At 47.2% G+C, this 27,500-nt stretch overlaps 2 protein-coding genes across 3 annotated transcripts in view; one reads left to right on the top strand and one right to left on the bottom strand.

The window, feature by feature from the left end:
- The window catches only part of LOC126519177 (26S proteasome non-ATPase regulatory subunit 13-like), a 146,657-nt gene that overhangs the window by 105,118 nt on the left and 14,039 nt on the right, over positions 1–27,500 (top strand). For both annotated transcript variants that reach the window (XM_050168792.3, XM_055065158.2), the window contains one exon: positions 19,965–20,102. In XM_050168792.3, the coding sequence (XP_050024749.1) occupies positions 19,965–20,102 (138 nt within the window). The remainder of the gene's footprint in view (positions 1–19,964; positions 20,103–27,500) is intronic.
- On the bottom strand, positions 12,022–13,995 carry LOC140213711 (piggyBac transposable element-derived protein 4-like). Its single transcript, XM_072284968.1, has one exon. It carries the CDS (start codon positions 13,685–13,687, stop codon positions 12,314–12,316), a length of 1,374 nt encoding a protein of 457 aa, XP_072141069.1. The 5' UTR covers positions 13,688–13,995; the 3' UTR covers positions 12,022–12,313.

Genomic DNA, 27,500 nt, shown 5'->3' with positions numbered 1-27,500 from the left:
TGAATAGCTAGGTGTCTGCCACTAGGAATATGCCACTATGCAATGGCAAAAAGCACCATTAAATTTCTCAGATGCTGAACGGAATTGAACCTACGTGTCACAAGGGTTTCTCAAGGACAGCAAGCAGGGCCATTTGCAGGCACAAATGCACTGGGTATGTGCCGTTTTTCAGTGAATGCTTTTCATTACAACACTTTAGCAAGTTGAACGTCTCGCCAACGTCTCGCCAACTAGGGTCATAGAGTATGTGCCACTGAGTGTGCGGCTAGTGAGGGAACAATCCTCGGTGTTCGCAGGCACTGGTCTGCCACACTCATCTCGAAAGCCATGCGCATACTTCGCAGCAGCACTGCTATACAGTAGAATCTCGTTACACCGAACTTCGCGGGACCACCGAATTTAATTAGTTAATTTGAATTATTGTAGTAATGAAAAACCAATATTTTCGTGTCAGTAATGTAACACAATGACGAAAATTACATACCTTTGCAGCAGATGCGCGTGTTCATACATAAATAATAAACGAGAATGCTGGGCACAGTTTAACTACAATTTATTGCTTGAAGAAGTCTGTAATCTTCTTCTGGTGAGTAGACAACAAGCGCTGCAGGACGATCGCCTCCAGATACTCGACCTTCCTCTGAACCTCATCGGGGACATCTTTACAGCGCCCGAGGAATGATCGCGTCTTTTCTAGGAAAACTAAAACATTCGAGCTGTAAACAGTCTCTTCCTCTTCGTGTGTTGATCCAGTGTCGGAATTGTCTTCGTCACTACTACAATCTTCTTGCTCATGCACTTTATTCACGATGTCTTCATTGGTGAGCTCCGCGGATGTAGCCGCCGTGCTGTTGCTGTCAATGTAATCATTGAAAGTCAACGCGGTGTCGATGGGGAGCTTCTCAGTAAGCTCATTCCACAGTTCTGGGTTGAGCTCCTCTTTGTCCTCGCAGTCTTGTGGCATAGGTGAAGCCTTTAAAAGGCCTGCTTTGCTTTTTGCCAGCAGTTTCTGATCGTGCTTGCCTTCACATTGCACCACAACCCTGTAAGCATATCTGCAGCTTGGTGGATGTTTACCTGTGGGGGCATCTTCAGTCGAATATTGATGAGGAGGCACTGCACAAGACACTTCCGAAATTCGGCCTTCCCACATCTGATGATGCCCTGGTCCAAAGGTTGGAGCAAAGAAGTACAATTCGGGGGCATAAATTCAAGTTGCGCATTACTCAATCGCACGTTCACGATATGCGCCAAACAATTGTCAGCGATGAGAAGAATTTTTCTGTCTTTCTTCTTCATTGTGTAATCAAGCTGCAGCAGCCACTGAGTGAACAATTCTCGCGTCATCCACGCTTTTTGGTTGGCTCCGTAGTCGCAAGGCAATGAGAGAATGTTTTTCAAGCATCGCGGCTTAGCAGACTTGCCAGCAACTTGCGGCTTTAGTTTTTCCGTGCCCATGGAATTGCAGCAGAACAGAACTGATATGCGGAGACGTGATTTCTTTCCGCCCTTGCACCTGTCATCTTTGAAGTTCATTGTTTTATCAGGCAGCAACTGATAAAAGAACGCAGTTTCATCGCCATTGAAAACGTCGTCTGGAGAGAAAGACTCGGATGATCTCTTGAAAGCGCTCGTTCTGCCAGGCAACCGCACTCTTGGCATCTACTGCCTTTTCTTCGCCACAAGCAACCTGCCACGCAGTGCCATTCCTTTGCCGGAAGCGGTAAAGCCATTTGGCACTTGCATTCAAACCGTAGATGTCCAAGGTGGCCGCGAACTGTAGCGCCTTCTCTTGAATAATTGGGCCTGGCAAAAGCTCATCATTTTGTCTGGCATCCTTAAACCACATGAGGACGTTGTCGTTGACGTTCTGGTAGTTGCCAAGCAGGCGTTTTCTTGAGGGAGCCAGCTGCGACTCTCGATGCAATTTCATGATATTTTCACAATCCTTGAGCATCGTTGCCATTGTTGATGGGGGGAATATCACGCTCCCTGCACAGGTCGACTTGCTTTGTTCCAGCATTTAGCTGCGTCAAAATGTCCACTTTCTTCTTTGAGCGAAAACTGGCGTCGCTTCTTTTTAACGCGAGGGCCAGGAGAACTCATTGTCAGCAAAGCGAACGCACAACACAATCACAGCACTGATAACTTCGCAGCTCCTGCCTATCGCTATCAACGTGGTGATGCTAGGCCCTACGACATAGTAGGAGAGTCCGAACATGACCATACGCGATGCTCACGCTGATGCCTATGCTGCTGGGGCTGTACCCGTTGAAACGGTTTTCCCAGCACATGGCTGCTGCTGCAGATGATGATGATAGGTGTAAGCCTCAGGGATATGGTACCGAAACTTCAACGGAACTTTGTAATAACGAGGCATCTTGGTGATTACGGGATTAAGTTACCGTATTTACACGATTGTAAGTCTACTCGAGTGTAAGTCGACCCCCTCATATTGCGTGACAGAAAAAAAAAGAAAAGGAGAGCATACCCAAGGGCGCATTCGATAACGAAAACTTATTTGTAGCTGACATGGTCACTGGACTACTCATCTTCACAAGTGCTGCCATCGTCATCGTTGCTACGGTCCCACAGCGCATTGTCGTCCCGCGAAATTACACATTTGGCAAACAACTGCACCACGACATCTTGTGGAACAGCAGCCGACGCCGAATGCACCCAACCACACGCAGCCGTCAGGGAGGCTCTTTTGACAGGTCCGGTTGGCATAATTTAGTGGTCTTCTGCTGCCAGCCACTCATACTCACGGCGGAGCAGGTCCTTAAAATGCGAAGATCCGGGCTTGTTCGATGACCATGTCGCACTTCACTGGCAGGGACCGATCACACATTTCAGTGACGTACGCCACAAGCTTAGCCTACAGCTCCAGAAAGCGTCCAGACTTTGGCACGTGGGAAATTCCTCACTTGCCGTCACAGGTGAAAATTTCACTTCGCTGCAGTTGCTACTCTCGCACCACCCGTTCAGAAACATCGAACTTGCAGCCCGTTGCGCAGTGATTTGTTTCTTCGGCTTAAAGGATAGCAGCCCTCTTGAACGCTGCTGTGAAAGAGTGCCAAATGATTAGTGGGCCTGGAGCACTCATGACGACTGAGGAAGAATAGAAGTAGCACGTAGCTGGCAGTCAAGTGGAATGGGTCAAACCAATGCCTTTCGTCAAACTATAGAGAGAGCTAAGCGCAACAGGCGAAAAGAAACCGCAAGCGGTGTCTGCTCTTCCATGAACTACCGATGCTCCCCGCAAGCGCGGCCGTTCTGAGCGTGCCGCAATTATGGTGCCGCCGCGAATGGAACAGCGGGGCTTCCAGCAACTGTCAACACCCCCTCATGAGTATTGTGTGCACTGTAAAACTCAAAAAGGTAGAAAAACCCTTCCGAAAAGCAAACAAACATGCGGGATAGCGAAAAGCTACAGGTAGGGCCATAGAGCAAACATAAAATTGTAACTACCTTGTAGCTCCCGTTGGTCTCACTTTTTTGACGGTGCCATGTTTTGGTTTCAATTGTAGGTCGACCCCCCCACTTCAGATTTCCAAATTTTAAAAAAGTGGTCGACTTACAATCGTGTAAATACGGTATGTACGTCATTCAGAATTATTCGGTAATCTGAAATTCGTAGTACTGAAAGTTTTTTAAATTGAAAATAGAGGCATTTTGGCGGGGATTTAAAAAAAATTTGTAAATCTGAAAAGTTTGTTAATGTGGTGTTCATAAAAACAAGATTTTACTGTAAACGCGGGCAACTTTCTGTGGCAATGAAGGGAAAGCTATGGAGGCAAAGCATGCACAAATAAGAACGCTTCTGAAAAGAGTCCCGTGTTTTTGCCCACATTAGTTTAAGCTGGGAAAGAGAAAACATAAGCACCTTATTAGCAACAGTTAAATAAGACAAAACACACCACTGAATGTCAAAGTTTACTTATTTTGCAGCTTTTCCCTTCCGCGTCTAGGCAAAAGCAAAACCATCGCACGTGAAGCAGCGTCGATTCAGTTTCTGTTCCGAGCAACTAAAAGCACTGTCAAACGCTGGTGGACTACTTGGCGCGGTAACACATGTGCAGAATCTCTGTCCCCATAGCTTTCCCTTCATTGCCACAGAAAGTTGTCCGCGATTATAGGTGCCACAGCTTGTCCGGTAAGACGCCTGAGAGGAGCCTGGTTGTCGCATGACTCGTTTCTCAGCGTTCTTATGCACTGGTCTGCCATGCAATTCGGATGGCGCTCCAGGCTTTGTGGCAGCAGCACTCTGTGAGTGTTCCTAGGGAGGCGCAAAATAGGAATCTTGCTGCAGTACATGCCTCATACATAACTTGTTTCGACGGTGCCGATATGTTCTGTGGCTATATCGATTCAATGGTAGCGCATTATCGTTGACGGTCATCGTGAGATGGGCTTGCCGAATTTTTTTCAAGTTTTCTTTTTACCACCTCGACCCTTGAACCTGGTTATAACGAGACGGGATATAAGAAAATAATCTATATAACAAAGCACATGCAATTCCCCTAGTGATTTCCATATAGGTTTATGTGTTTAAAACCTTTCCTAACGAAGTAAAAAATTTTCTGCGAATGGATATAAACTCGACTCATCTCCCAAATCCAAAGTAGCAACCGATGTGCACCAAGCATATTGCCTTCCACCGGGTTCGGCACTTGTTCGACATGGCAGTTCGAAATTCCCACGCCAGGTGTGGTGTCGAGTAACACTGGTCTCACTCATTGACGTGTGCAGCAGCCACGCACATGGTGCACAAGCAGCACTTCTTTGTTATCTCTCTGGCTGTGGCATGTCGCTGGCGAAGCTAGGTGCACCCTCCGAGAATCTTCGATGCCACGCCTAGCTGTGCCGCCTAGCCACATGTCGATGATGATGCTTGCTTGCAGCATGCTAAAAAACCTGTGCTTGCCGGCAATTGCGTGAAACTGGCCCAAGTCGGGTGTAGCCTAGCTGGCATGCTCACACTGTGGAGCCGTTGTAGGTGCTGGGCCACGAGAGAGCGGTTGATCAGATCGTCTAATTTTCACGGCGCCGAACGGGCCCATGAATACGTCCGCGTTTTTAGTGCTGTGCCAAGCTCTGTACACCCTATACTTGAACTGGTTTGCGAAATCTCACGAAAGTGAAACTATCTCCAAAGGCCATAGAGCTTGCCCGTGAATACCGCCCCAGCTGTGTAGTCGGCACACCCTGTTATGTGCCACTTGCTGTTTGAACATGACGGACTTTGTTTGTATTGCAGTGTGCTAGCTGCTCCCTCCGACTGCATTGTCATTTCGCTGGTTTCACGACAATATGAGTTAGCTAAGCGGAAAGCAGAAGTGAAGGACCATCACATTGGAGCACAAGAGCACTATCGTAGTGGCTCTCGCACCAGGTGCTAAAAAGTTGTGTGTTGAGAGCCTTGCTATTGTTTTAATAAATTTTCTTCGCATATGCGGCTGCATAGCGATTCGGCAGGCCGCAGACCCTAGTCTTCTTTGCATATTTTAAGTTGTGCACAACCTTCGGCATATACTGCAGGAAAGGGAAATGGTCGGCACGAAGTGATGGATGTAAAGGAGTAACTTCCACTTCCTTTTCCCTTTCATTACAACAGTGTTCTAGTGTAAATCAAATGTCAGTACGGTTCATATTGGTACATGGACTTGTTTATCTTTTTTGGGTGAGCACCTTTCACCATCGAACAAATGTTATCGCTCAGCGTGGGATGTGCCCGCATGTATAGGAAGTTTCTCGATTGTTATCAATGGGTCTGTTGTCACTGATGTTGTGTAATCTGATGTCATGTCTGCACGACGCGAATGGTGTAGAACTTTCTGGAAGACACGTGGGCACCAGGTATTACTCTGAAACCTTCGATGACTGATGTGTAAAAGCCGACGCGCTTGATCCACTGATCAGATTTCGCCGATCACCGACTGTGTTCGCCACTATCGTTGTGCTTTAAGTGTAGCCTGTTTTTGTGGGCACAGGTTCGCCCAATAAAAGTTAGTTTCGTCATTAACAGTATTGGTACCGTGTTCTTTACCGTGTTCTTTACCATCACTACTATGCAACACCTGATGTAGGTGCTTTGCACTCATGTACCGGACGCCCCCACAACGCTCAAGGCCGAACGCGGAAGACAACACCAACATTGCCAGGAACCAGCGAGGTAGCCGCAGGCTGCAAGAACTGCCCCCAGAGCACGCACTTTTGCCTGAGATGACCAGGAAGATCGTCGCCAAGCCAACCCTAATGGCAGCTCCAGCGTCCGCCATCGTGCTGCAACAGCCCAGGGAGCCACTGACCTTCCGTGGATCATCATTTGAGGACCCAGATAACCGGCTGGAAACATATGAAAGGGTCACTGCATTCAACAACTGGAACTCTGACGATAAGCTCTGGCTTGTGTACTTCGCCTTAGAAGACGCCGCCAGGACATTGTTTGAGAACCGAGGATCAACCCTGACTGCATCGGACCTGTTCCGCAACGGCTTCCTGCGGGTGTTCACTGATGTCTTACGCAAAGAGCGAGCCCAAGCTCTACTGGAAACACGCATGCAGCTGCCGAACGAGAACATTGCAATCTTTATGGAAGAGATGACTCGCCTTTTCCGACACGCCGACCCGGACATTTTGGAAGAGAAAAAAGTTCGCTTCCTGATGCGCGGTTTGAGGCAAGAGCTTTTCGCTGGATTGATGCGCAACCCGCCTAAGACCGTTGCCGAATTTATTTCCGAGGGCACAGCTATTGAGAAAACGGTCAATATGCAGACAAGGCAATATAACCGCCCACCGCTGACCACAAACTACAATGACGTTCAAGCTGTCGGCAACGACGACCTGTGAGAGAACATCAGAGCAGTCGTTCGTGAGGAGTTGCAGAAGCTCTTTCCAAGGTTGCAGCGTCAACTGACCTCAATCGCCGACATCGGCGAGGAAGAGGTTCAGCGATCACTTGGAGTTCCTGAGGGGCAACCACAATCACCGCAGCCCCTGCCAGAAGTGATAACCTATGCCACCGTCGCTCGCTGTCAAGGTCCCCCTCCACGCCAGGGCCCTGTAACGCCGCAATTCCGTCGTCCATTGCCGCTGCCGCCCATATCCGGAAAACTAAAAGCAGCAACTGATGGAGGTGCAGTTGCTTTTTGTCAAACTGATGAAGATCCTCTGCCGCCGCTGAAGACGCCGAAAATCCTGTCCGACGACATGTCAACGAGACACAGCCATCTTGACGAAGTCTGGAAGCAAAGAATACGCCGATGAAAGATGACCTTACGATGTTATGTACCAGCCACCAGTCAACGCAATCCAGCCCTGATCCCACGCCAAGACCTAACTGCAACGCAAGGCAAAGAACCACCGACCTCGACATGCTTCTCGACAGCCACGCAATTACCGCCTTAGGGGGCACAACAGCAGACTACTCCGTCATGAGTGAACCCATCGCCACCCAGTTGAAGAAAGTTAAGACTGCATGAAAGTCTTCAAATTCTGACCGCAGTAGAACACCTAACAACGCCGACTGGAATCTGCACAGCAAGAATTACCGTTCATGACCGGACTTACCCGCTACCGTCGTTATCCTCCAAAAGCGTTGATGAGATCTCATTCTTGGCATGGACTTCCTGAACCAACACGGCGCAATCATCGACCTGAAGTCGAAGCTGATAACGCTTTCCGAAGATCAAGCGATACTGTTGGAGAGCTTTCGTCACCACGCTTTGAGTGTGCTTGAAGATCAAGTGAGCATCCCCCCTCACTCCAGCATTATCTCCGTCGACGCCGAAACACCCGCAGATGTAGAAGACGCCTTCGAAGGGTGATTGTCTATTGCTCAACCATAAAATTTGCGTTGCAAGAGGAATCGCTCGACTGCATAGAGGGAAAGTGAAAGTGATGCTGACAAACATGAGCCAAGAGTTCCAGCACATCAACAAGGGCACAATGATCACGTACATAGAGGAAATTGTGGAAACCAGCAATGCATTTGTCCTCTCAAATTCTGCTGCATCTACCCCGATGACCATAATTCCCGAACCAGACTTCGACATGAATCCAAGTCTCCCCATGATTAAGCAGCGAGAGCTAAGAAGTCTGCTTCATCGATACAAAGACTACTTTTCGACGTCATCAAGGATATGGCAAACACCAGGTGCAAAGTACAGTTGCTGACCGTTTATTCGGACCTCACGGGGACTGCGAAAATGTGAATAAACAGGTGTTCAAAAAAGCAGATTAAGAAGAAAAAAAAAAGAAATCCTTTATTTCCATCAGAAGCTCGATGTGGGCGAGTTGGTTTTTGCATACTTGAAGAAAAGAGCGCTACGAAGAGGCGAACTAAAAGAGGAACATGTACGTCGGACAAGGCGCTACTTCCAACTAAATGTTTTTTGAAGAAACAGGCTTTTAAATAGATACAACCTAGAATGGCCCATCGTGACATCCCGACCTCCCTATCTCATTAGAAATGCTATCTCTTTTTCACTTGTGCACTTATTCGGGCTCGGCAGTAGGCTTGGAGAAATTACGAATGCGCCATTGCACGCTGCTCCGTTTACGCGCAATCAGATAAGCCTGAATCTCGGAAAGGGTCGTACGATCACCATAGGCGGCTGCTGAAAGCACAGTCACTGCTTGTACATGCTCCGCATGGGACGGCAGCGTAGCACATGGTGCGTCACCTTCCGACGCGGAGTTATCGTCTGGCGGTGCAGCAGAAACCTGACGAATGATTTCGCCGTCATCGAGTTCTGCGCATGTCAGTACAGGAGTATCAGCACCTGTGAAACTGTCAAATGAGACAGTATCCGGAATCGCAAAGCAGCCACTGCGCAGGTCTCGGCAGAACATTTTCGGCATCAGTAGGGAGCTCATCGGAAGGTGACAAATCCTAGGCCTCCCGGCACCCGCTTGCCGACATTCCCCAGCGCAGTCTGCGCGAGCACTGTCAGTGCAATTAGACACTTGACGCGATGTTTCTACATGCCGCGTTGCATAATCGCAACCTCGACACAGCACACAAAGCAAACATCACCACGCCGTCATGCCAACACCAGTCGCACAATTGAAAAACGTGGCCTACTCGCAGCGTCATGCACGAAGAAAGAAACAAATCAGCTGCTGGATTGTCTTGACATGGCTTACTAAGCTGAGATCGGAACTGCTGTAGCTACGAACCAGGCAGGAACGATGATGATGAGTGGGGATTTGCAGTAGCGCCACTTCGTGGGGCAGCAAAGAGGCTCCATTGAAAACAAGAATGGCGTTCAGCAAGTCGAACCATGCACCGGTCAGAGTCGGTGCATGGTGCTCTCGATCGAGTTGGCTCAAGGAGTGTCCGAAAAATCAGACGAGAGGTTGCAAGGCGTCCGAACTTTCGGTAGTTGTTATACATTATGGTCTATGAGGAGAATGGCGGTGCCGCGAAGCAGACCGAAAAATCGAGCATGTCCGAATTTTTGGAGTCCGAAAAATCAGTCGGCGACTGTATCGCATAATAACCGGAGTGTACTCGACCACTCCTCCAGAGCCCTTACCGAGTTTCAACGCGAGAATGTGAAGCTATAAGACAACAAGTCTCGACGGAATGCTGATGGAAAAGCCCGTAGCTCATAAGCCTGTGGTCTTCGTGAAAAAGGATGGAACCTTACTTTTCTGCATTGATTACTGTTGACTGAACAAGATCACTAAGAAGGTATAATCCCTCCCATGGATAGACGACAGATTGGATCGGCTCTGCAACGTTAAATACTTGTGATGGATCTTAAGACTGGCTAATGGCAAATAGAAGTGGACCCGAGAGATTGCGAAAAGACCGCCTTCATCACGCCTGACGGCCTCTACAAATTCAAGGTCAAGGCCATTCGGTTTGTTCTCAGCGCCTGCAACGTTCCAGCACATCATGGACAGGGTGTTGGGAGTATTGAAGTGGCAGACCTGTCCTGTTTACTTGGATGACGTTGTTGTCTTCGCCGGAAATTTTGACGATCACCTTAGATGGCTTGTGACAGTACTAGAGGCCATCAAGTCATCAGGGCTCACTCTGAAGCCGGAAAAGTGCCGCATTGCTTACGACGAGCTACTTTTCTTGGGACACGTCGTCAGCAAATCTGGAGTCCGCCCCGACCCGCAGAAGATTGCTGCCATCACAAAGTTCCAGCAGCCCATTGACCAGAAGGCAGTGTGTAGATTCCTTGGCATGTGTACCTACTACAGGTGCTTTGTCAAGGACTTTTCATGCATCGCGGAGCCGCTAACACATCTAACTAAATGTGATGTCGAGTCCAAGTGGGAAGCGCCGCAGGCCAACTGTAGTAGTTTCTACGGGGCGGCCGGACACAGGACCTACGGCATGAGGCCTAACAGCCGGGGCGCGAAGAGCCAGACTGCTCAAGTCAGGGGCCAGACAAAGAATGACTTTATTCCAGCGAGGGTAAATGCAGCAGGTGTACTTACAGCGTTTTGCGCTGTGGCGCCCTGACGTAACCGATTGGAAACTGAAACTGGAAGCCGACACAGGACATTACACCGACGCATTTCAAGAACTCAAACGGCGCATGCAGTTGCCACCGGTACTTGCACACTTCGATGAGGACGCCGATACAGGAATCCATGCTGATGCCAGTAGCCTAGATCTCGGTGCCGTTAAGTCTGTCTTTCCTCTGGACTATGACAGACTAGCGACTGGGCGAAGCTAGCGTCCGACTAGCTGGTCGCTATCAAAAGCAGAAGGCGATTATTCTATGACCGAAAAGGAATGCCTCGCCATTGTTTGGGCTACAGCAAAATTTTGCCCTTACCTATATGGCAGGCCATTCAAAGTTGTCAGTGACCATCATGCGTTGTATTGGCTAACGAATTTAAAGGATCCTTCAGGACGGCTGGCGTGGTAGAGCCTCAGACTGCAAGGATATGACATCACTGTAACCTACAAGTCCAGACGAAAACACTCTGATGCCGACTGCCTATCACACACTCCCATCGACCTGCCGCCATAAGACGACGAATCTGACAGCGCCTTCCTTGGAATAGTAAGCGTGGAAGACTTCGCTGAACAGCAACGAGCAGACCTGGAGTTAAAAAGCCTCGTCGAGTATTTGGAAGGGCACACCGACGTCCCTGGGGCATTTAACCGAGGATTGTCTTCGTTCTCGCTTCAAAACAACCTACTCATATAAGAGAACTTCTCACCAGTCTGCACTAACCACCTTCTTGTTGTTCCCTCAGCGCTACATTCAGAAGTACTGCACGCCCTAAATGACGATCAGTCTGCTGGGCACTTTGGATTCTCCCAGACGCTATCGAAGATACAGGAAAAGTATTACTGGCAGCGCCTGTCCGCTGATGTCGCCTGTTGTGCCAAGACATGCCAAGACTGTCAGCGATGCGAGACACCATCGACAAGGCCAGTGGGATTCGTACAGCCGATCGAACCTCCTTGCCGACCATTTTGGCAGATCGAGATGGATTTGTTGGGACCCTTTCGCATGTCAACATCCGGAAATAAGTGGATCGTCGTGGCAACAGACTACTTCACCAGCTTCACTGAAACGAAAGCTCTGCTGAAAGGAAGCGCAGCTGAAAGGGCAAAATTATTCATTAAGAACACCCTGCTGCGACGTGGCGTCTCAGAAGTCCTCATCACCGAAAGAGGAATGGCCTTTACAGCGAAGCTCACCCAAGCCATTCTGCAGCACAGTCAGACATGACACAGGAGGGCAACTGCCTATCACCCACAGACGAATGGTTTTAGGGAGTGCCTGAATAAGGCCCTCGCCGACATGCTAGCAATGTATCTGCCGTCGAACACAAGACCTGGGTTGTCGTCCTGCCATACGTAACCATCACTTACTGCACAGCGGTACAAGAAACAACACAGATCACGCTATTCAAGCTTGTTTACAGCAGGAACCCGACGACGACTCTCGACGCCTAGCTGCCGCATGTTAACTCTTTCGTTACGGCAGAAAAGTGGCTAATTTAGAGTGCTTCCAGAAAAATTTTTTTTTCTCTTGAACAACGAAACGCATTTAACATTGCTATGCAGCAAATCGTAGCTTATTGGTGTGGCTTTCTATATAAACAAGGACTGTGCTGTGAGATTTAGAATTGTTCACATTTTATTTGTCAAATAAACTAAAGAATGTGCACATGAAAGTATAAACAAAGAGAAATCAGTGACTGTGCTTAGCCAGAAAATTATTTTGAGAATTCTGAAATATACAAACTGTTACTAGGCCCCTTAGCTATGCTTCCAATATATATCAATCCTATACACCACGTATTGCATTTATCGGGGCCCATCAATCTAGCAGCCCTGACGGCTGTGCCACTCGGTGAAGCAGTCTCGTGAGGGCAAGAAACAAAGGTATATTTCACAAGTGGAGCACATGACGTTTGTTCTGTTCTGTGTCTTTGTTTTTTGATAGCATATTTTGCAATTTCTCCTCTTCTTCATTCTTTTTGGTTGGTGCCGAATGGGGTCCAAGGGCGAGAAGGGGGGTGAGAAAGGAGCATGACCTTCTGCGACTTCATCATAGCCAAATATTTGCTCAATCAGTTCTTCCCTAAATGCAAGCTGGTCATAATAGGTGCTTCGAGAAAGTTCTCCAACTGCTGGGTTCTCTTTTCGGTGCTGCTGGAACAGTATGAAACTGTTCACGCACGCGATATCCACACAGTGAAAAAAGAGCGTCTTCCACCAACGTACGCATTTTCTGAGGACGTTGTATGTGGCAATTATTTGGTCTGATTTGTCCACGCCCAACATCCCGGCATTGTATTCGTGGACAAGGAGTGGCTTTCGGATGACTCTCAGAGCCCATTGGCGCCCCCTTTTCTCTCTTCTCTTGGCAGGCACATGCTCATTTGCTGTGTGGATCGTGCTCATCAAGTTTACAGCACGCCGGTCTTTCCACTGCATGTAAAGGATGTTGCCGTCACGAATCCATCTGACATCTCCACGCTCTGCGCTTTTTTCCCATGATGAGTCTTTCAATTCAACTGGAAAACAGCGACGATCTTTGCGTGTTGTTCCGCATGCAAGAGTTTTGTGCTCGAGGAGGTGTTCAAAAAGTTTTTTGGAAGTGTAGAAGTTGTCCATATAAACTCTGTAGCCTTGATCAAGGTACTTCGTACAAAGCTTGGTCACGACGTCAAAGGCTAAGCCATGCGGTCCTGGTGCCTCACGCTTGCCAGTATACACCGAAAATTGAAGGGTGTATCCAGTTCTTGAATCTGCCAGCACCCAGAGTTTATATCCAAATTTCGTCACCTTGTCTCGGATGTATTGCCTTATACCTGATCGAGCCTTCGATTTCACCATACGTTCGTCAACGGCGAGGTCGCGCTGTGGTTGAAACAAATTTGCAGATTCTTGATTTATGTGATCCAGAAGCCAGGACACCCTCCAAGTCTTTCCAACAGATGCTGCAGCTGCCAAGTCCTCCGGGTCCCCTACACTTAGGAATGACAGCAACGCGAAAAAACGGTCCCTTGGCATAATATTTCGCGGGAGAAGATTACTGAATATTCCTGTTGAACGCCAGTATAAGTGCAGTCGTGGCACTTCAACAACTCCCATGTAGATGATTATCCCAATAAGTCTGAGCATCTCCAGTGGAGTGACTTCCTCCCAAGAGCCGTCACGTCGAGAGTATGTCGGACGGTCCAAAATATGCATCCAGGCATATTTATTTGTGTTCTCACACAAAGTCTTGATCACCTCTGTAGTAAAAAACAAGAGGAAAAAATCCAGCGCTCTTGAGAATCGACGCGCATCGCTCCGCCGTACTGCTCCGACATGGGCACCGGGCTGTCTCGTGGGCGAAAACTCGATACGGCGCCGTGTACTTGGCAAAATATCCCCGCCGTAGGTTGTTGAGACCCTAAACACAAAAATAAAACTGCATTCGTCAAATCTGAACCACGTTTATGTGTAATTACAGCGCGAAGCCAAAAACGAAACCTACCTGCGAGCACCTGTTGACGTTCGGGGCACTTGAGCTGGAGCGTCTTCATCAGAGCTAAAATCTGACGATCCCGCATGCATCGTTGCTTGAGCTATCACTGCTGCTTGGATCACAAAAATCAGCAGCAGAAGCGGCGAAAGTGCTTGGAACAGGAGTCAGTTGTCGCGGCGCGCGGCGCGGACGGGATGCCATTCTCGCCGAACTCGAAACCACCTTCGGTTCAAATTTCACTTGCGGCGGGGCCTCCGCACGCAGACAACAAAAAAACAAAAACGGAACTGAAAGAGGAGTTCTAAATGAATCCTCCAGATGGAGCTAGTTGTCTGTAGCGCGGCGGTTTAAAATTTTGCGGGAGATTCAAAGTCATCGGAACTCTGTGTCCGATGGCCTATGGCGCCGTACTGAAAGAGTTAACGGGGGAGAGAATCTTGACATCGCCACCTATCTGTAGCACGCCGAAGAAGCCCGACAGCTTGCCCGCCTGCCGATCAAGAACCAGCAGAGAACCGACAGCCAACACTATAATCTCCGATGACGCTACATCGAGTACCAGCCCGGAGACCGTGTTTGGGTTTGGACCCCATTACGCCGACAAGGACTGAAAGCTCTTATACTGCTAGTGAAAGCTCTTATACTGCTATTTTGTACCCTACAAGATCATCCGACACATTGGCATATCGACTATGAGGTTGTACCAGAAATTTTGCTATCACGGCGGCGCTGCTCACGACCTGAAATAGTCCACGTCGTGCAACCTAAGCCATTCTACCAGCGCTAATGAAATTTGGGACATTGCGTAGCTCACCTTTGGACATTCTTTTTTTGGACGGTGTTACTTTAGACTTTGTTTCTTTGATAAGTGTCCTTTTGTGGTTTGCTCTTCTGTCTGTTTGTACCATCGGGATGATGCTTTATGAGAGGGGGGCATTGAAACATAGACTTGTTCATCTTTTTCGGTTGAGTGTTTTTCACCGCCTAAGAAATGTTATCACTCAGCGCAGGACGCGCTCGCATGTATCGGACGTTTCTTAAGTGTTATCGATGGGTCTGTTGTCACCAAACCTTGTGTAATCTGATGTCATGTTTGTGCGACGCGAATGGTGTAGAACTTTCCAGAAAGCACATGGGCGGCAGCGGTTACTCTGGTACCTTGATGATTGATGTGTAGAAGCCAATGCACTTGATCTGCTGATCAGATTTCGACGATTGCCCACTGTGTTCGCCATTATCATTGTGCTTTGAGGGAGGACCCGGATTTTCCGGACAGAAAATCAGCCCAGAAATCGAATTTTCAATCTTTTAATTTTCGCTTTCCTGATGTGTTTCTGCGCCTTTCTCAAAAATCTGGTTCCAAAATTCCACGTACCGTATTTACACAATTGTACGTCAACATATTTTGTTTAATTTGAAAATATGGAGTTGGGAGGTCGACTTACAATCAAAACCAAAACATGCCAAACCAAACACCGCGAAAAAGGCGAGACCAATGAGATATCGGTAGAACTACAATGTAGTTACAATGTTATGTTTGCTCTGTGGCCCTACCCATAGCTTTTCACTATCCTGCGCGTGTGTTCGCTTTCCGGAATGTTTTTTCAACATTTTTTAGAGTTTTTACAGGTGTTGACAACACTCATGGGGGGAGGGGGGGGGGTCGACAGTTGATGGAAGTGCCGCTGTTCCATTTGTGGTGGCACCCTCAGAACGGCAGCGCTTGTGGCGAGTATCGATAGTTCATGGAAGAGCAGACACCGCTCACGTGTTATTCTTTCGCTGTAGTTTGACGCGTTTGACTTGATTTCCGGATACGTGCTATTTCCATGCTTCCTCGGTCGTCATGAGTGCTCCAGGCCCACTAAACATTTGGTGCGCATTCACAGCTGCATTCAAGAGGGCTGCCATCCTTTATGCTGAAGAAACAGATCACTGAGCAGCGGGCCGCAAGTTCGATGTTTCTGAATGGGTGGTGCGACTGCTGCGAAGCTAAATTTTCACCTCTGATGGCAAGCGAAGAATTTCCCACGTGCCGAAGTCTGGACGCTTTCAGGAGCTGTAGGCTAAGCTTGCAGTGTATGTCGCTGAAATGCGTGATCGGTCCCTGTCAGTGAAGTGCGACATGGTCATGAAACAAGCCTGGATTTTCGCCCTTTAGGGACCTGCTCCGCTGTGAGTACGAGTGGCTGGCGACAGAAGACCGCGAACTTACGCCAGCCGAACCTGTCAAGAGAGCCTCCTTGACGGCTGCGTGTGGTTGGGTGCATTCGGCATGTGCTGCTGTTCCACAAGATGTGGTTCGGTCGTTTGCCGAATGTGGAATTTCGCTGGACGACGATGCGCTGTGGGACTGTAGTAGCACTGACGTTGGCAGCACTAGTTAAGACGAGTAGTCCAGTGACCATGTCAGCTACTAATAAGTTTGCATTATCGAATGTGCCCTCTGGTATACTCTTTCTTCTACCCGCCGTGGTTGCTCAGTGGCTATGGTGTTGGGCTGCTGAGCACGAGGTCGCGGGATCGAATCCCGGCCACGGCGGCCGCATTTTGATGGGGGCGAAATGCGAAAGCACCCGTGTACTTAGATTTAGGTGCACGTTAAAGAACCCCAGGTGGGCGACATTTCTGGAGTCCTCCACTACGGCGTGCCTCATAATCAGCAAGTGGTTTTGGCACGTTAAACCCCATAATTTAAGTTTAATTTTAACTCTTTCTTCTTCTTTTTTCCCTGTCACGCGATATGGGGGGGTCGACTTACAATCGTGTAAATACGGTAGTGCCGTCACACACTCTTTACTACGCTTGCCACCATGACAGCTGTCACCCTTAAATGCAAGGGTTTGCTCGGGCTGCATATGGTAAAAAATACCCCTCTCATCGGCGTTGAAAACGTCGCAGGGCTTGTATGCAGCAATAATCTCTGGCAGCGACTCCATCCACTTGTTCATCGTCGAAACATCCATGGAAGTGCTTTTGTCGCAGGAATGGCTGTACACAATCCTGTTTCATTTTTTAAAGCGATCCAGCCACCTGTTCGCTCTGAAAGTCGTCGATGCCCAGACACAATGCTACAAAGTCTGCCTTTTCTTTTAGAATGGCGGCGTCAACGTTGATCGCAGAGCTCCGTGCTTGATACAGCCACTTGTCTACAACTTTTTCTAACTTCTCATGCTGTCCTTCTTTTGCCGCTTTCCGCTTGAGCCCGAACTTGTTGGCATTCTGCAATATCATTGCTTTGTTTGCCAGGATCGTGTTAAGCGAAGATTTGGTATCTTACGGTCCCGGGCAATGCTGGATTTCGTGGTTCCATCCCGCTTTTTCACTTCCTCGATAATATTCAGCTTATTACCGAGCGACAAAACTGTCCGCTTTTGGTTGATCGTGCGTCACGTTGCTCCCCAAAACGCAAAATTGCATCGGATAACTGGGGTTTTTAATGCATTGTTTCTATGGGGACTTTGCCAGGACTGCGCTAATCCCGTAAAACCCGGGTTGTCGTGAAACCGGGGGACGTATAACCGGGGTTCCACTGTATTGGCAAGCCCGCCGTACCGACGCTCACACAAGCGCTGTATGCAGCAGACCTGCTGCGCCACTTCTTTGCCGCTCACGATGACGGCAAGGACAGACTCAAAATAGTGCCTGTAGCTGAAAAAGTCATCATTCGCCTGAAGAAGATGCGGCAAAACTCTATCAAAGACTTTTCTGTGAAGTCAGCTGCCAGCTGGTCTGCTCTTGATCGATCAGTGATGAGCCGTTTGGTGTAAATAAAGTAGCAATTCCTTGCTTTCCTTTTCTCACTTGTTTTTTTTCCGTGCGGCAGCCATTTTCTTTTTCAAGTGGTGGGCTGCTGTGAGATTTGGTGGCGAGTAGATCCTCTCTTGCTTGCTAATTGGGGTTAGAAATGGATAGTGGCTATAACGAGCTAATGGTTATAACAAAGTATTTATGACCCCTCTTTCTAACCCCTATCCCCCATCCCCAGTGCAGGGTAGCAAACCGGAGACTCATATCTGGTTAACCTCCCTGCGTTTCCTCTTCATTCTCTCTCTCTCTCTCTCTTTTATGACCCCCCTTCAACTTCATTATAATGAGGTTTTACTGTATATGGAGTTCTATGGGAGACTAAATGGAAGTCAAAAAAAGGTCACGTTGTAGCCAGTTCTGCAGTACAAACAGTACGTTATAAGTAAGGGTGCGCGAGTATTCAAAAATTGTGAATATTTTAGAATATTGTACGTTTAATTTGATGATGTGGAAGCTTGGGCGAGTTGGTGATTCAATATCGATATGTTTTCACAGCACAAAAGACGAGGACTGAAGGAAGAACACAACACAGCGCTTGTGTTGTGTTCTTCCTTCAGTGCTGCTCTTTTGCCCTGTGCGAACATGTCGGTATTTTTAATATTCGTATTCTATTTGAAAACTATGTATTCGAATATTTTTGATTATTTGATTGGATACGAATATTCGATACAGATCGAATATATTGCTGGCTGTGTGGGAGCAAGCATGGTTCTTAGCGTTTATTTATATCTAATCTAAGAAAGGTGTGTCTGATATTGTGCTGAATTTTGTGATAATTCGATGCTGCTGGTGAAATTTTGCTTGTAGAACCTGCTTATCCGCTGGACATATAAACTATGCAGAAAAGCCAGCCTCAGTAGCATCGTGACTCAAGTAACATAGTGCAGTAAGGACAGCAGACAAGTTGAGACAGGACAAGAGTGTTTACAGAATTCCGCTTTCTTGTAGAAGACAGTACTTTGGTCAGACTGGCAGGTGCTTGAATGTGTGTCTGCACATTCAAGCACCTGCCAGTCTTTATTGCTCTTGCTCTTGAATAAAGTTGTGCTCTTGAATGCACAACTTTATTGTTGTGCATTCAAGAGCACAACAATAAAGTCAGCAATTACTACAGACTGTCAGCTGGCAGCCCATTGTAAAAAATGTGATGTGCAGCCACGTTGCCATCCTCTTTTTGATCAGACTGTTGTCGTGTATCGCCATTGTAATAGCTTAAGCAGGGAAATTGTAGAAGCTACCGAGATCACACGGGCAGGAGATGATTGCGTCAGTTGGCTGTCAGTGGCTTTATCTGAGAAGGAACTTGAATTCTTAACACAGTCTGTGTGTGGCTGTGTACCTTCATCTTCTCTGCAGATTTGGATGGGTGTATGTCCTGTTTCGACTTGCCTCTTGTCCTTACTGCGCTATGTTACTTGCGTTACAGTGAATAACCAACATACCCACGCCCTCTCTCAGCAGCATGGGGCACGGGTTTGGGAATAGCGAGCGGGAACTCTTTTGCAGGTTCCAACCCCACTGCTGAGCTTATTTCTTGACAGCAAATGAGTGACGACTGGTACAGGGCCTCTGAGCTTATGGGAAATTGATGCAGTATAATAAATCACAGGTTGGCGAGAACAAAGAAGGGGTCAGACAAGGAGACACTGCATTGTTAGCGATGTGCGTCTTGCAAAAGATTGAAGCACTACATGATGGCAGGAACAAGAATGTACCCAGGGTTTATTGTCAGGTCGTTATGTAGGCAAGAGCGCGATAATAGTCAACAACACTGAGTGTGTTCGTGCTGTTGTGATAAGGTCTGGGCATACACCGCATTCCTGATACACACACATGTTAAGATAAAAAAAACTTTCTGATAAATGCATGTGCTTATTTGATATTTGATGCTAATTATTCGTATCGAATACGAATTCAAAAATTTTGATATTTGCACACCTCTAACTATAAGTGGTCTAAGCTGTATCAGACTTGTGCACGAGGGCCAAGCTGTGCAGCCGAAGAATTTGCTCATCCTGAGGAAAAGACACTGCTGCTGCATTCCCTTGGTTGCCCTGAGGAAGTTTTTGCAGTTAAGGGGGTGTGCTGGCAAGTTTTCCTTGTGTGTTTTTGATGCATTACTGGCATGGCTGCATGCCTTCCCTGCCATGTCAAGAGTGCCTCTCAAATGTGTTCTTGTTCCTATAGCCGGACCTTGCGGCCTGTGAGCTGTCCCTGCGCCAGAAGATGTGCCTGCTGTGCCTCATGGAGATGGCCTTCCAGCGGCCAGGCAGCCGCCTCTCCTTCCAGGAGATTGCTGCCCAGGCATGCCTGCCCCTCAACGAGGTACTGTCTTTTGCTGCTGCTGCATCAAGCAAGGGGTGACCTTGCCAGCAACACAATTCCACGCGAGGCCAGTCAAATATTGCCACGTGAATTGGGGGAGCTTTTGGTGCAGACTGCTTTGTGCTTTTAAAGGGCGACACGGCTTTTGCATCGCAAAAAATTGCCAAAAAATCGATGTTTTAAAAATCACATTTTCAGTTTCTATAACCCTTTTTCTATCTGATACCCAAATATCATCACTGTAAACCACTTAGAAGTGCTCTAAAAATTCGTTTTATCAGCCAAGGTGGCGAAAAATCTCGCGGAAATCAAGAAAGAACAGCGTTTTTCAAGCCGCAATATCTCCGGAATGACGCGACCGAGCGCCGCCATCTTGGTCTCGTTGGAAAGCGCATTTCTCTGTCTTCAAATTTGCCGCTTCAGCGATCTCCTCCATACAGAAATAAGCGCTCAAAAAGCAAATGATTGAAGGTCATGCCGGAGTCTGCGATTGGCCGCGCCCGCCACATGACTCCAGCGCGGTTCGCCATTGGTCCAGCGCTCGCGTCGTCTGCTCGGCTCTTTGCACCTCGCGAGTCTGGACGTCTCTACTCGCCGTAATCTCGACTTGTCAAAACAGGCACTACGCGGACATCGCAGTAGCGTGGCCAATCCCTACGCTTATGCAGGTTTCAGACTCGCGGCCAAGCATTCTGAGCATCAGCGACGCGGACTTCGCGACCAAGATTCACGCGCGGAATCCTCGGACATGCGGCTAAGCCTTTCAGCACTCGGTGTTTCGGAATTCGTGACGAAGCACATCGCGCACGCAATCCTCGGGCACGCGGCTAAACATTTCGCACATAGGGAGTCTCCGACTAGGCGACCATGCACATCGCGCGCGGACTTCTCAGACCCTCACCTAAGCATTTCATGCATCGGCGCCGACTGCGCGAGTAAGCACACCGAGTGTCGACTCCTCGAGCCTGCGACTAGGCATATTGCGCGTCGTCGTCACCTTAGACTGCGCGAATAAGTGCATCGAGTCTCAACTCCTCGAGCCCGCAGCTAACAATTTCGCGCGTCGGCACGTTGGACTGCCTGAATAAGCACATCGAGTGTCGACTCCTCGAGCCCGCGACTGGGCATTTCGCGCGTCGGCACCTCGGACTGCGCGGCTAGGTACTTCGCGCGTTGGCACCTCGAGAGAGAGAGAGAGAGAAACAACTTTACTGGTCCATTATGAAATGAAACGCGTTAAGCGTCTGATGGGGTGGCTCCCTCTTCGCGGGCTCCATATGCTTCCAGGGCCGCCTGGCCCCTGTGGATCAGTCGGAGCTGGTCTTCCAGGGCGGGGCTGGACAGCATGATCTCCCATCGCTCGTAAAGGGTGGGGATAGCAGGGGGGTTAGTTATGGGTATAGGTGGGGGGTGGTGTATGGAAAAATTGCACTCTCCTATGACGTGCCGAAGGGTTCCTAATGCATTGCAGTGAGGACATGTGTTCTTATATCTCTCTGGGTATATCTTGTTCTGGAGGCAGGGGTGGGGAAAGGATCCTGCCTGGATTTGCCTGTATATTGTTTGTTCGGCTCTGGTCAAGGAGTGGTGGGGGTGCGGGAATGTCTTCCTGCCGTCCCTGTAATATTTGACTATATCTCTATAATTTGTGATGGGTTGCCATCCCCTTGCCTCCTCCTCGTTGGCCCGGGAGTTTAGCGCTCGGGCCTGTTGATGAGCATATTCATTGCCCTCAACTGAGGAGTGAGCCGGGACCCAAACTAATTCGATCGCTTGTTTAGGAGGCGTAGCTTTACCAAGAATTTTTAGTGCTGCAAGGGACACCCAGCCAGATCTGTAGTTCTTGTATGCAGCTTGTGAGTCCGTGACGATCTTGGTGACGTTTGGTTGTAGGAGTGCGAGAGCTATCGCTGCTTCTTCTGCTTCCTCCGAAGACGGAGTGTAGATAGATTGGCACCTCGAACTACGCGATTAAGCAAATCGCGTGTCGGCTCCTTGTATCTGCGGCTAGGCATTTCGCACATCGGCCCCTCGGACTCGCAACCAAGCATATTGTGCGTTCACTCTATTATCATATTGTCACGATAGCTCGTTGCCGGCGAGGCAAAACAGAACAACGAAAGCCTGCACTCGCTAATATGGGCGCTCGCACCGAAGGAGCGGCACGCATCACTCTTCCGCATTGAGGCTGCAGTGGCGGAAGCAGTAATGAAATTCAATGCTGGCTGCAGAAGAACCTCGGCAAGCATTTTGCAAGAACTCTCGATGAACACTGGCCAAAAGTGTATGCAGCGCGTGTAGGAAAAAGACCGGCGCCGATTAGCTGCATCTGAACACAAGCGTGCATTGGCAGAAAATGTGCAGTGCTTATTCAAAAAGCACCACAGAGGTACTAATGCCCAAACTGACTATGCCCCAGGAGCCTACTAATGTTTTGGGAATGTGTATGTGCACACATTTGTGACTCTTCACAATGAAATGTGACATTTATTTGTTTTCTTGATTTTCTCGAAATACTAATTTTGCACACCCAGCAAGACATTTACTGTGACATATCCGTAGCTATCATAGATATAATATTAATTTTCTTTTTGTAGCATGAAGCTAGATGTTTGTAGCACCCAACATAGGAAGCAGTTTTTCAAGTTCCTTTGTTTAAAGTTTTTTAAATTTGTCTTTTGTGTGACTAATGCATGGCCATGTTCAAAACAATGGAGTTCAGTGCACTATAAAGTAGGAAATATTGATCCAATCATAAAAGTTCTTCCTATGTTGGGAAGCTTGTGCTTTCTGCTTTTGGTCCATATGTCATTTGTCTATTTTTGTGCAGCGGTTATTTGTCTATTGTAGTAAGAACAAAAGACATTGTAAAAGACATTGTTTTCTTAATTATGTAACGGAATAATGAACCTACAGAAAAGATAACTGCGTTTTTAGAATCAGGAGAAGCAACTAAATAAGCATACCAGTTTTTATCAAGTTTGGTTCATAAATAAGTAAGGATAACTTTTAATTACCACATCCCCCCTTAATCAACTGGTAGTAGCCAAAAACACGTCCAGGATTGTGGTACTTAGGTAGCTTAAGGCACTTTTTAAGGATGGGCACCAAAGTTGAAAAACAATTGTGAGAAAGTCTATTTTTGGGAAACCGCATAGCTTTTTTTTTTTTTTAATTTATTTACAGATACTGCTGCCACAGGTTTGAGACATTGCAGGAGCGGTTACATAAAACAAGAAAAAGGAAACATGCAGACACACGTTTAAACACTTGCTTTACAAACTGTGTATGGGGAAGTTGTTGCAGAGAACTGTCCAAGTGTGAACTGTGCATGGGACAACAGAATACTCGTGACATTCAAGACAAAGACCAGAAATGGTGATCAGACCGGGGAGGGGAGCTCACAGGTGTAGAATGACCAGTGAAAGAAATAGGGGCAGCTGTACAAACGGATTTATACACAGTATTACGTAACATGATAAGCCGATCGCACCATCATCAATGTTCTGAGCAATTCACTGATAAGACATGGTAATGCTCTGAAGGTAAAAAGTTGCAGTCGTAATGGTTAGAAATGAATCTGATAGCTTTCTGCTGCATGGACCCGAGTTTTATCTTTGTCATGTATAAGATGAGGTGTCATGTACAAGATGAGGTGATTTATAGGCTGTTAGCTTGCATTCTTTGGTCATACCCTTTAAAGTACTTCTTAAGTACCCTATTTTTTAAAAGGATTTTGTGGAAATAAGGTCAATATGTTTGTGCCACTTTAGTAGTTAGAAGAGAATACAACACCAAGGTACTTAAATTCCTCAACTCTTTCTAGTGTGTGTTCCACTTTGCCATACTTAAATTGCAAGGGTTGTTGCTTATTAGTGAATGTCATTGTCACTGCTTTCTTAAAATTAATCTCCATTCGCCAGGTTCTGCTTCAGTTGTAAAAAAAAAGAGCACACATCATTTAGAAAAACATGATCAGGGACACTACAGACATTACAATACAAAATGCAGTCAGGATCATAGAGATGAAGCTTAACTCGAGTGTTAGTAACAAGTTGGATGACATCATTAATATAATATATAAATAACAGGGGTTCCAAAACACAACTCTGTGGGATGCCCGAGGAAATGTGAACTGTTGATGACTGCTGGCGATTGTAGCTAACAAACTGAGTCCTAAGGTGCAAATAATGTGTAATCCAGCCAAGTAATTTATCAGCATAGGAGCTTGTAAAAAAAGGTGCGAAGTTTAAGGACAAGCTTTCTGTGGCATACTTTATAGAAAGCTTTTGGGTAATCAATAACAATAGCGTTAACCTGTTCACGGTTGTGATGAGGCAATATTGTGCGTGAATTCACTCAACTGTGTAACAGTGGAAAAACTACTATGGAAACCATGTTGATGCTGTGAAAGGATATCGTTATTAGTGAAGTATTGAATCACGTGCTTGTGAATTATATGCTCCAGAAGTTTACAGCACGTAGATAATAATGAAATTGATCTACAATTAGAAATAATTTCTTTCTTGCCTGATTTGAAGATAGGAATGACATTGGCAACTGTTGAAATTCGTGGCACTTGTCTGGAGTCAAGTGATTTCTTAAATATTGACATGTATATTTGTTTGTCTTTATCGGGCGACATGTTTCACCACCTAACAAATGTTATCGCACAGCGCAGGACCCGCCTGCATGTATCGGAAGTTTCTGGAATGTTATCAATGCTTCCATCCGCTGTCTGTGACCGAACCTTGTGTAATCTGATCGCATGTGTGCGCGACGCGAATGGACGGCGGTAGAGCCCCAACCAGGCATGAACCTGTTATTAGCGGTGGCTGCCCGTACACATTGAGCCTGGACATATCTTGTTTGTGTTGAACAAACAAACCAGGTGGTAAGAGGTGTGATGAGCATGTGATGCCTCCTTGGCATATCCATGGAAGATGCCCGATTTTACCGCACGTGAAGCATTGTGCTTGGGAGAACAGGCACTGTGCGGAGGAACGGGCATCACTGCAATGACTGCAGGTACCGCCCTTTGTCACCATCTTGTTGACCGCCGGTTTCACCATTGGTGAGCCGGCCACATGTGCAATCTCACCAGTGTCCTTGGCCGCAGCATCCATCGCCAGCGCTGACCATGGAACTCTTGTCAACATGGAGCACATTGTAACACAAGCAGCCGACACTTGCTTTGTGCCGGAAGTGCTTAAGTGTTGTGAGAAATTGTCCTTGTGCATTCTCTTTATGTTACTTTATTTTTATAGAAACAAATTAACTCACATTCCAACTATTACGAACAACATTTGTTCACCATAATGTTGCAAAAATATCAATGACGCGCCCTGGGCAGCCAATCGGATAGCTTGCCCTACTAGCATCATTAGAGTAATTTACGTCAAACAGCTAGGGGCCGCTGAAAATTCAGCCAAGTTGTGTGCTGCGATTGGCAGCAAGGTACATTTTTAAAACCCTATAATAAATTACATGCTTTACGCGGAGCACTTTGATGCATCAATTAATGATCGGAAGGACCTACTATTATGACTCAGTGCGCTTGTACAAAATCGTCAAAATCGTTTCAGGGTACCTTTATGGAGTCATGATGAACGCGGCGTGTCTTTGCAGTCGGCACTTCTATACTGATAGAGCAAACACAGAAAACGGGAGACCTAAGCCAAAGGAGGCATTGCTTTAGCACACATACTACAGCACATGGAGGAAGCTACGGCAGCTAGGATCGAAGCGCTTGCGAGGCGCCCATTTTGACATGTCAATGGCGATATGGTAACGCAGGTTTAGGGTCGTACTAGATTCTAACGTACACACAATTTTTGGACCCATTCTATCGGAAAAAAGTGCGCTTTAGATTTGAGTGAATACGGTAGTTTTGATGCGATTTATCTACTTGAATGTTCCTTCTGTAAGAAACAATATATTGGTGAAACAGGACAATCAATAAATCTCAGGTTAAACGGACATTGTGCAGACACTGCTAAAAAACTTCCCAAAGCCATAGACTAGCATTTCAACCAACCAGGTCATAACTTTAATGAACTTAAACTCTACGTCCTACAGTCAAATTTCTGTTCCGCACGAGACATGATACATAAAATCATACCTCACCCATAAGTACAAGACATTGCAACAAATAGGCACAACTGTTTCAAAGGGCGCTTTAGAATCTATTAGCTATGCTAAATTTCAAGCTATAGGCAACATCACTTAGTTATTTTTCATTGGATTGCTTAGTGTTATTTTTCCTTCCCCCCTTTCTTTTTCTCTCTTTTTCTTCTTTTATCTATATTGTCACGTGGTGGTGACGTTGAAGAACACAGTAGCAATACTGTGAACGACAAAACTAACTTTTATTGGGCGAACCTGTGCCCACAAGACAGGCTACACTTATAGCACAACGATAGTGGCGAACACGGTCGGCGATCGTCGAAAATCTGATCAACGGGTCAAGCGCGTTGGCTTTTATGCATCAATCGTCGAATGTTCCAGACTAATCGTTGGGACCCGCGTGCCTTCCACAAAGTTCTACACCATTCGCGTCAGGCGATGAAATCAGATAACATAAGGTTTGGCGACAACAGAAAGCGGATAGAAGCATCGATAACTTTCCAGAAACTTCGGATACATGCAGGCGCGTCCCGCGCTGTGCGATAACATTTGTTAGGCGGCGAAACGTGGTCGCCCGATAAAGATAAGTACATGTGTCAATATACTAAATCCATTTTAGTAAATTTAATTTAAACAGTTTTTGGGGGACGAGCACCTCTTTCTGCCGTTTATTTTATTCTCTCTTTCAGAGAGATGACCCCCCTCCTCTATCCAGGTCCCCTTCAAGAAAAAAAAAATAATAATAACGCGGTCGGCTGACACACGGCGCTACCATACGTTCCCTCACTGATGTTAAATAGCACGCCTTTATTTTCAATTGTACACTCTCGCAGCTAACACACCCTCGGTCGTTGCCTTGCCCACCCACCTTACCCCCTCTCCCCTTTACAAGAAGCCTACATATAGGTACTGTGGCGAGGAAAGCATATGTCACCTTGAAGAAGACAAGTCCACTTGTCGAATTATTGGCTCCTGCTTTTACCTTGTTCTCGTTTTGCTTGTCGTCTTGAATTTCCATCTCCCGCCTTCCCCGTTTTCCTACCGACGGAAGGTGAAGGAACAAGGTGAGCACCCTCTGCTTTCCTTGGCACACGTAGCATTAATTGGCGACAGTCACTACAAGTGCATTCACGTACAATTCCCACCAGGCCAACCACAAGAGTGGCGCCATGACAGACACCATCGGAGACCTCGTTGCCGCAGCACCACAGCACATCACACATGTTATAATTCACTGCGGGACTAAAGACCTTAACCATGACACCTGTGAAA

This window comes from Dermacentor andersoni, chromosome 10 (genome assembly GCF_023375885.2).
Source record: "Dermacentor andersoni chromosome 10, qqDerAnde1_hic_scaffold, whole genome shotgun sequence".
NCBI classification, from domain to species: Eukaryota; Metazoa; Arthropoda; class Arachnida; order Ixodida; family Ixodidae; genus Dermacentor; species Dermacentor andersoni.
The sequence above is the reverse complement of the archived record's forward strand: the minus strand, read 5'-3'. Positions and strand labels throughout refer to the sequence as shown.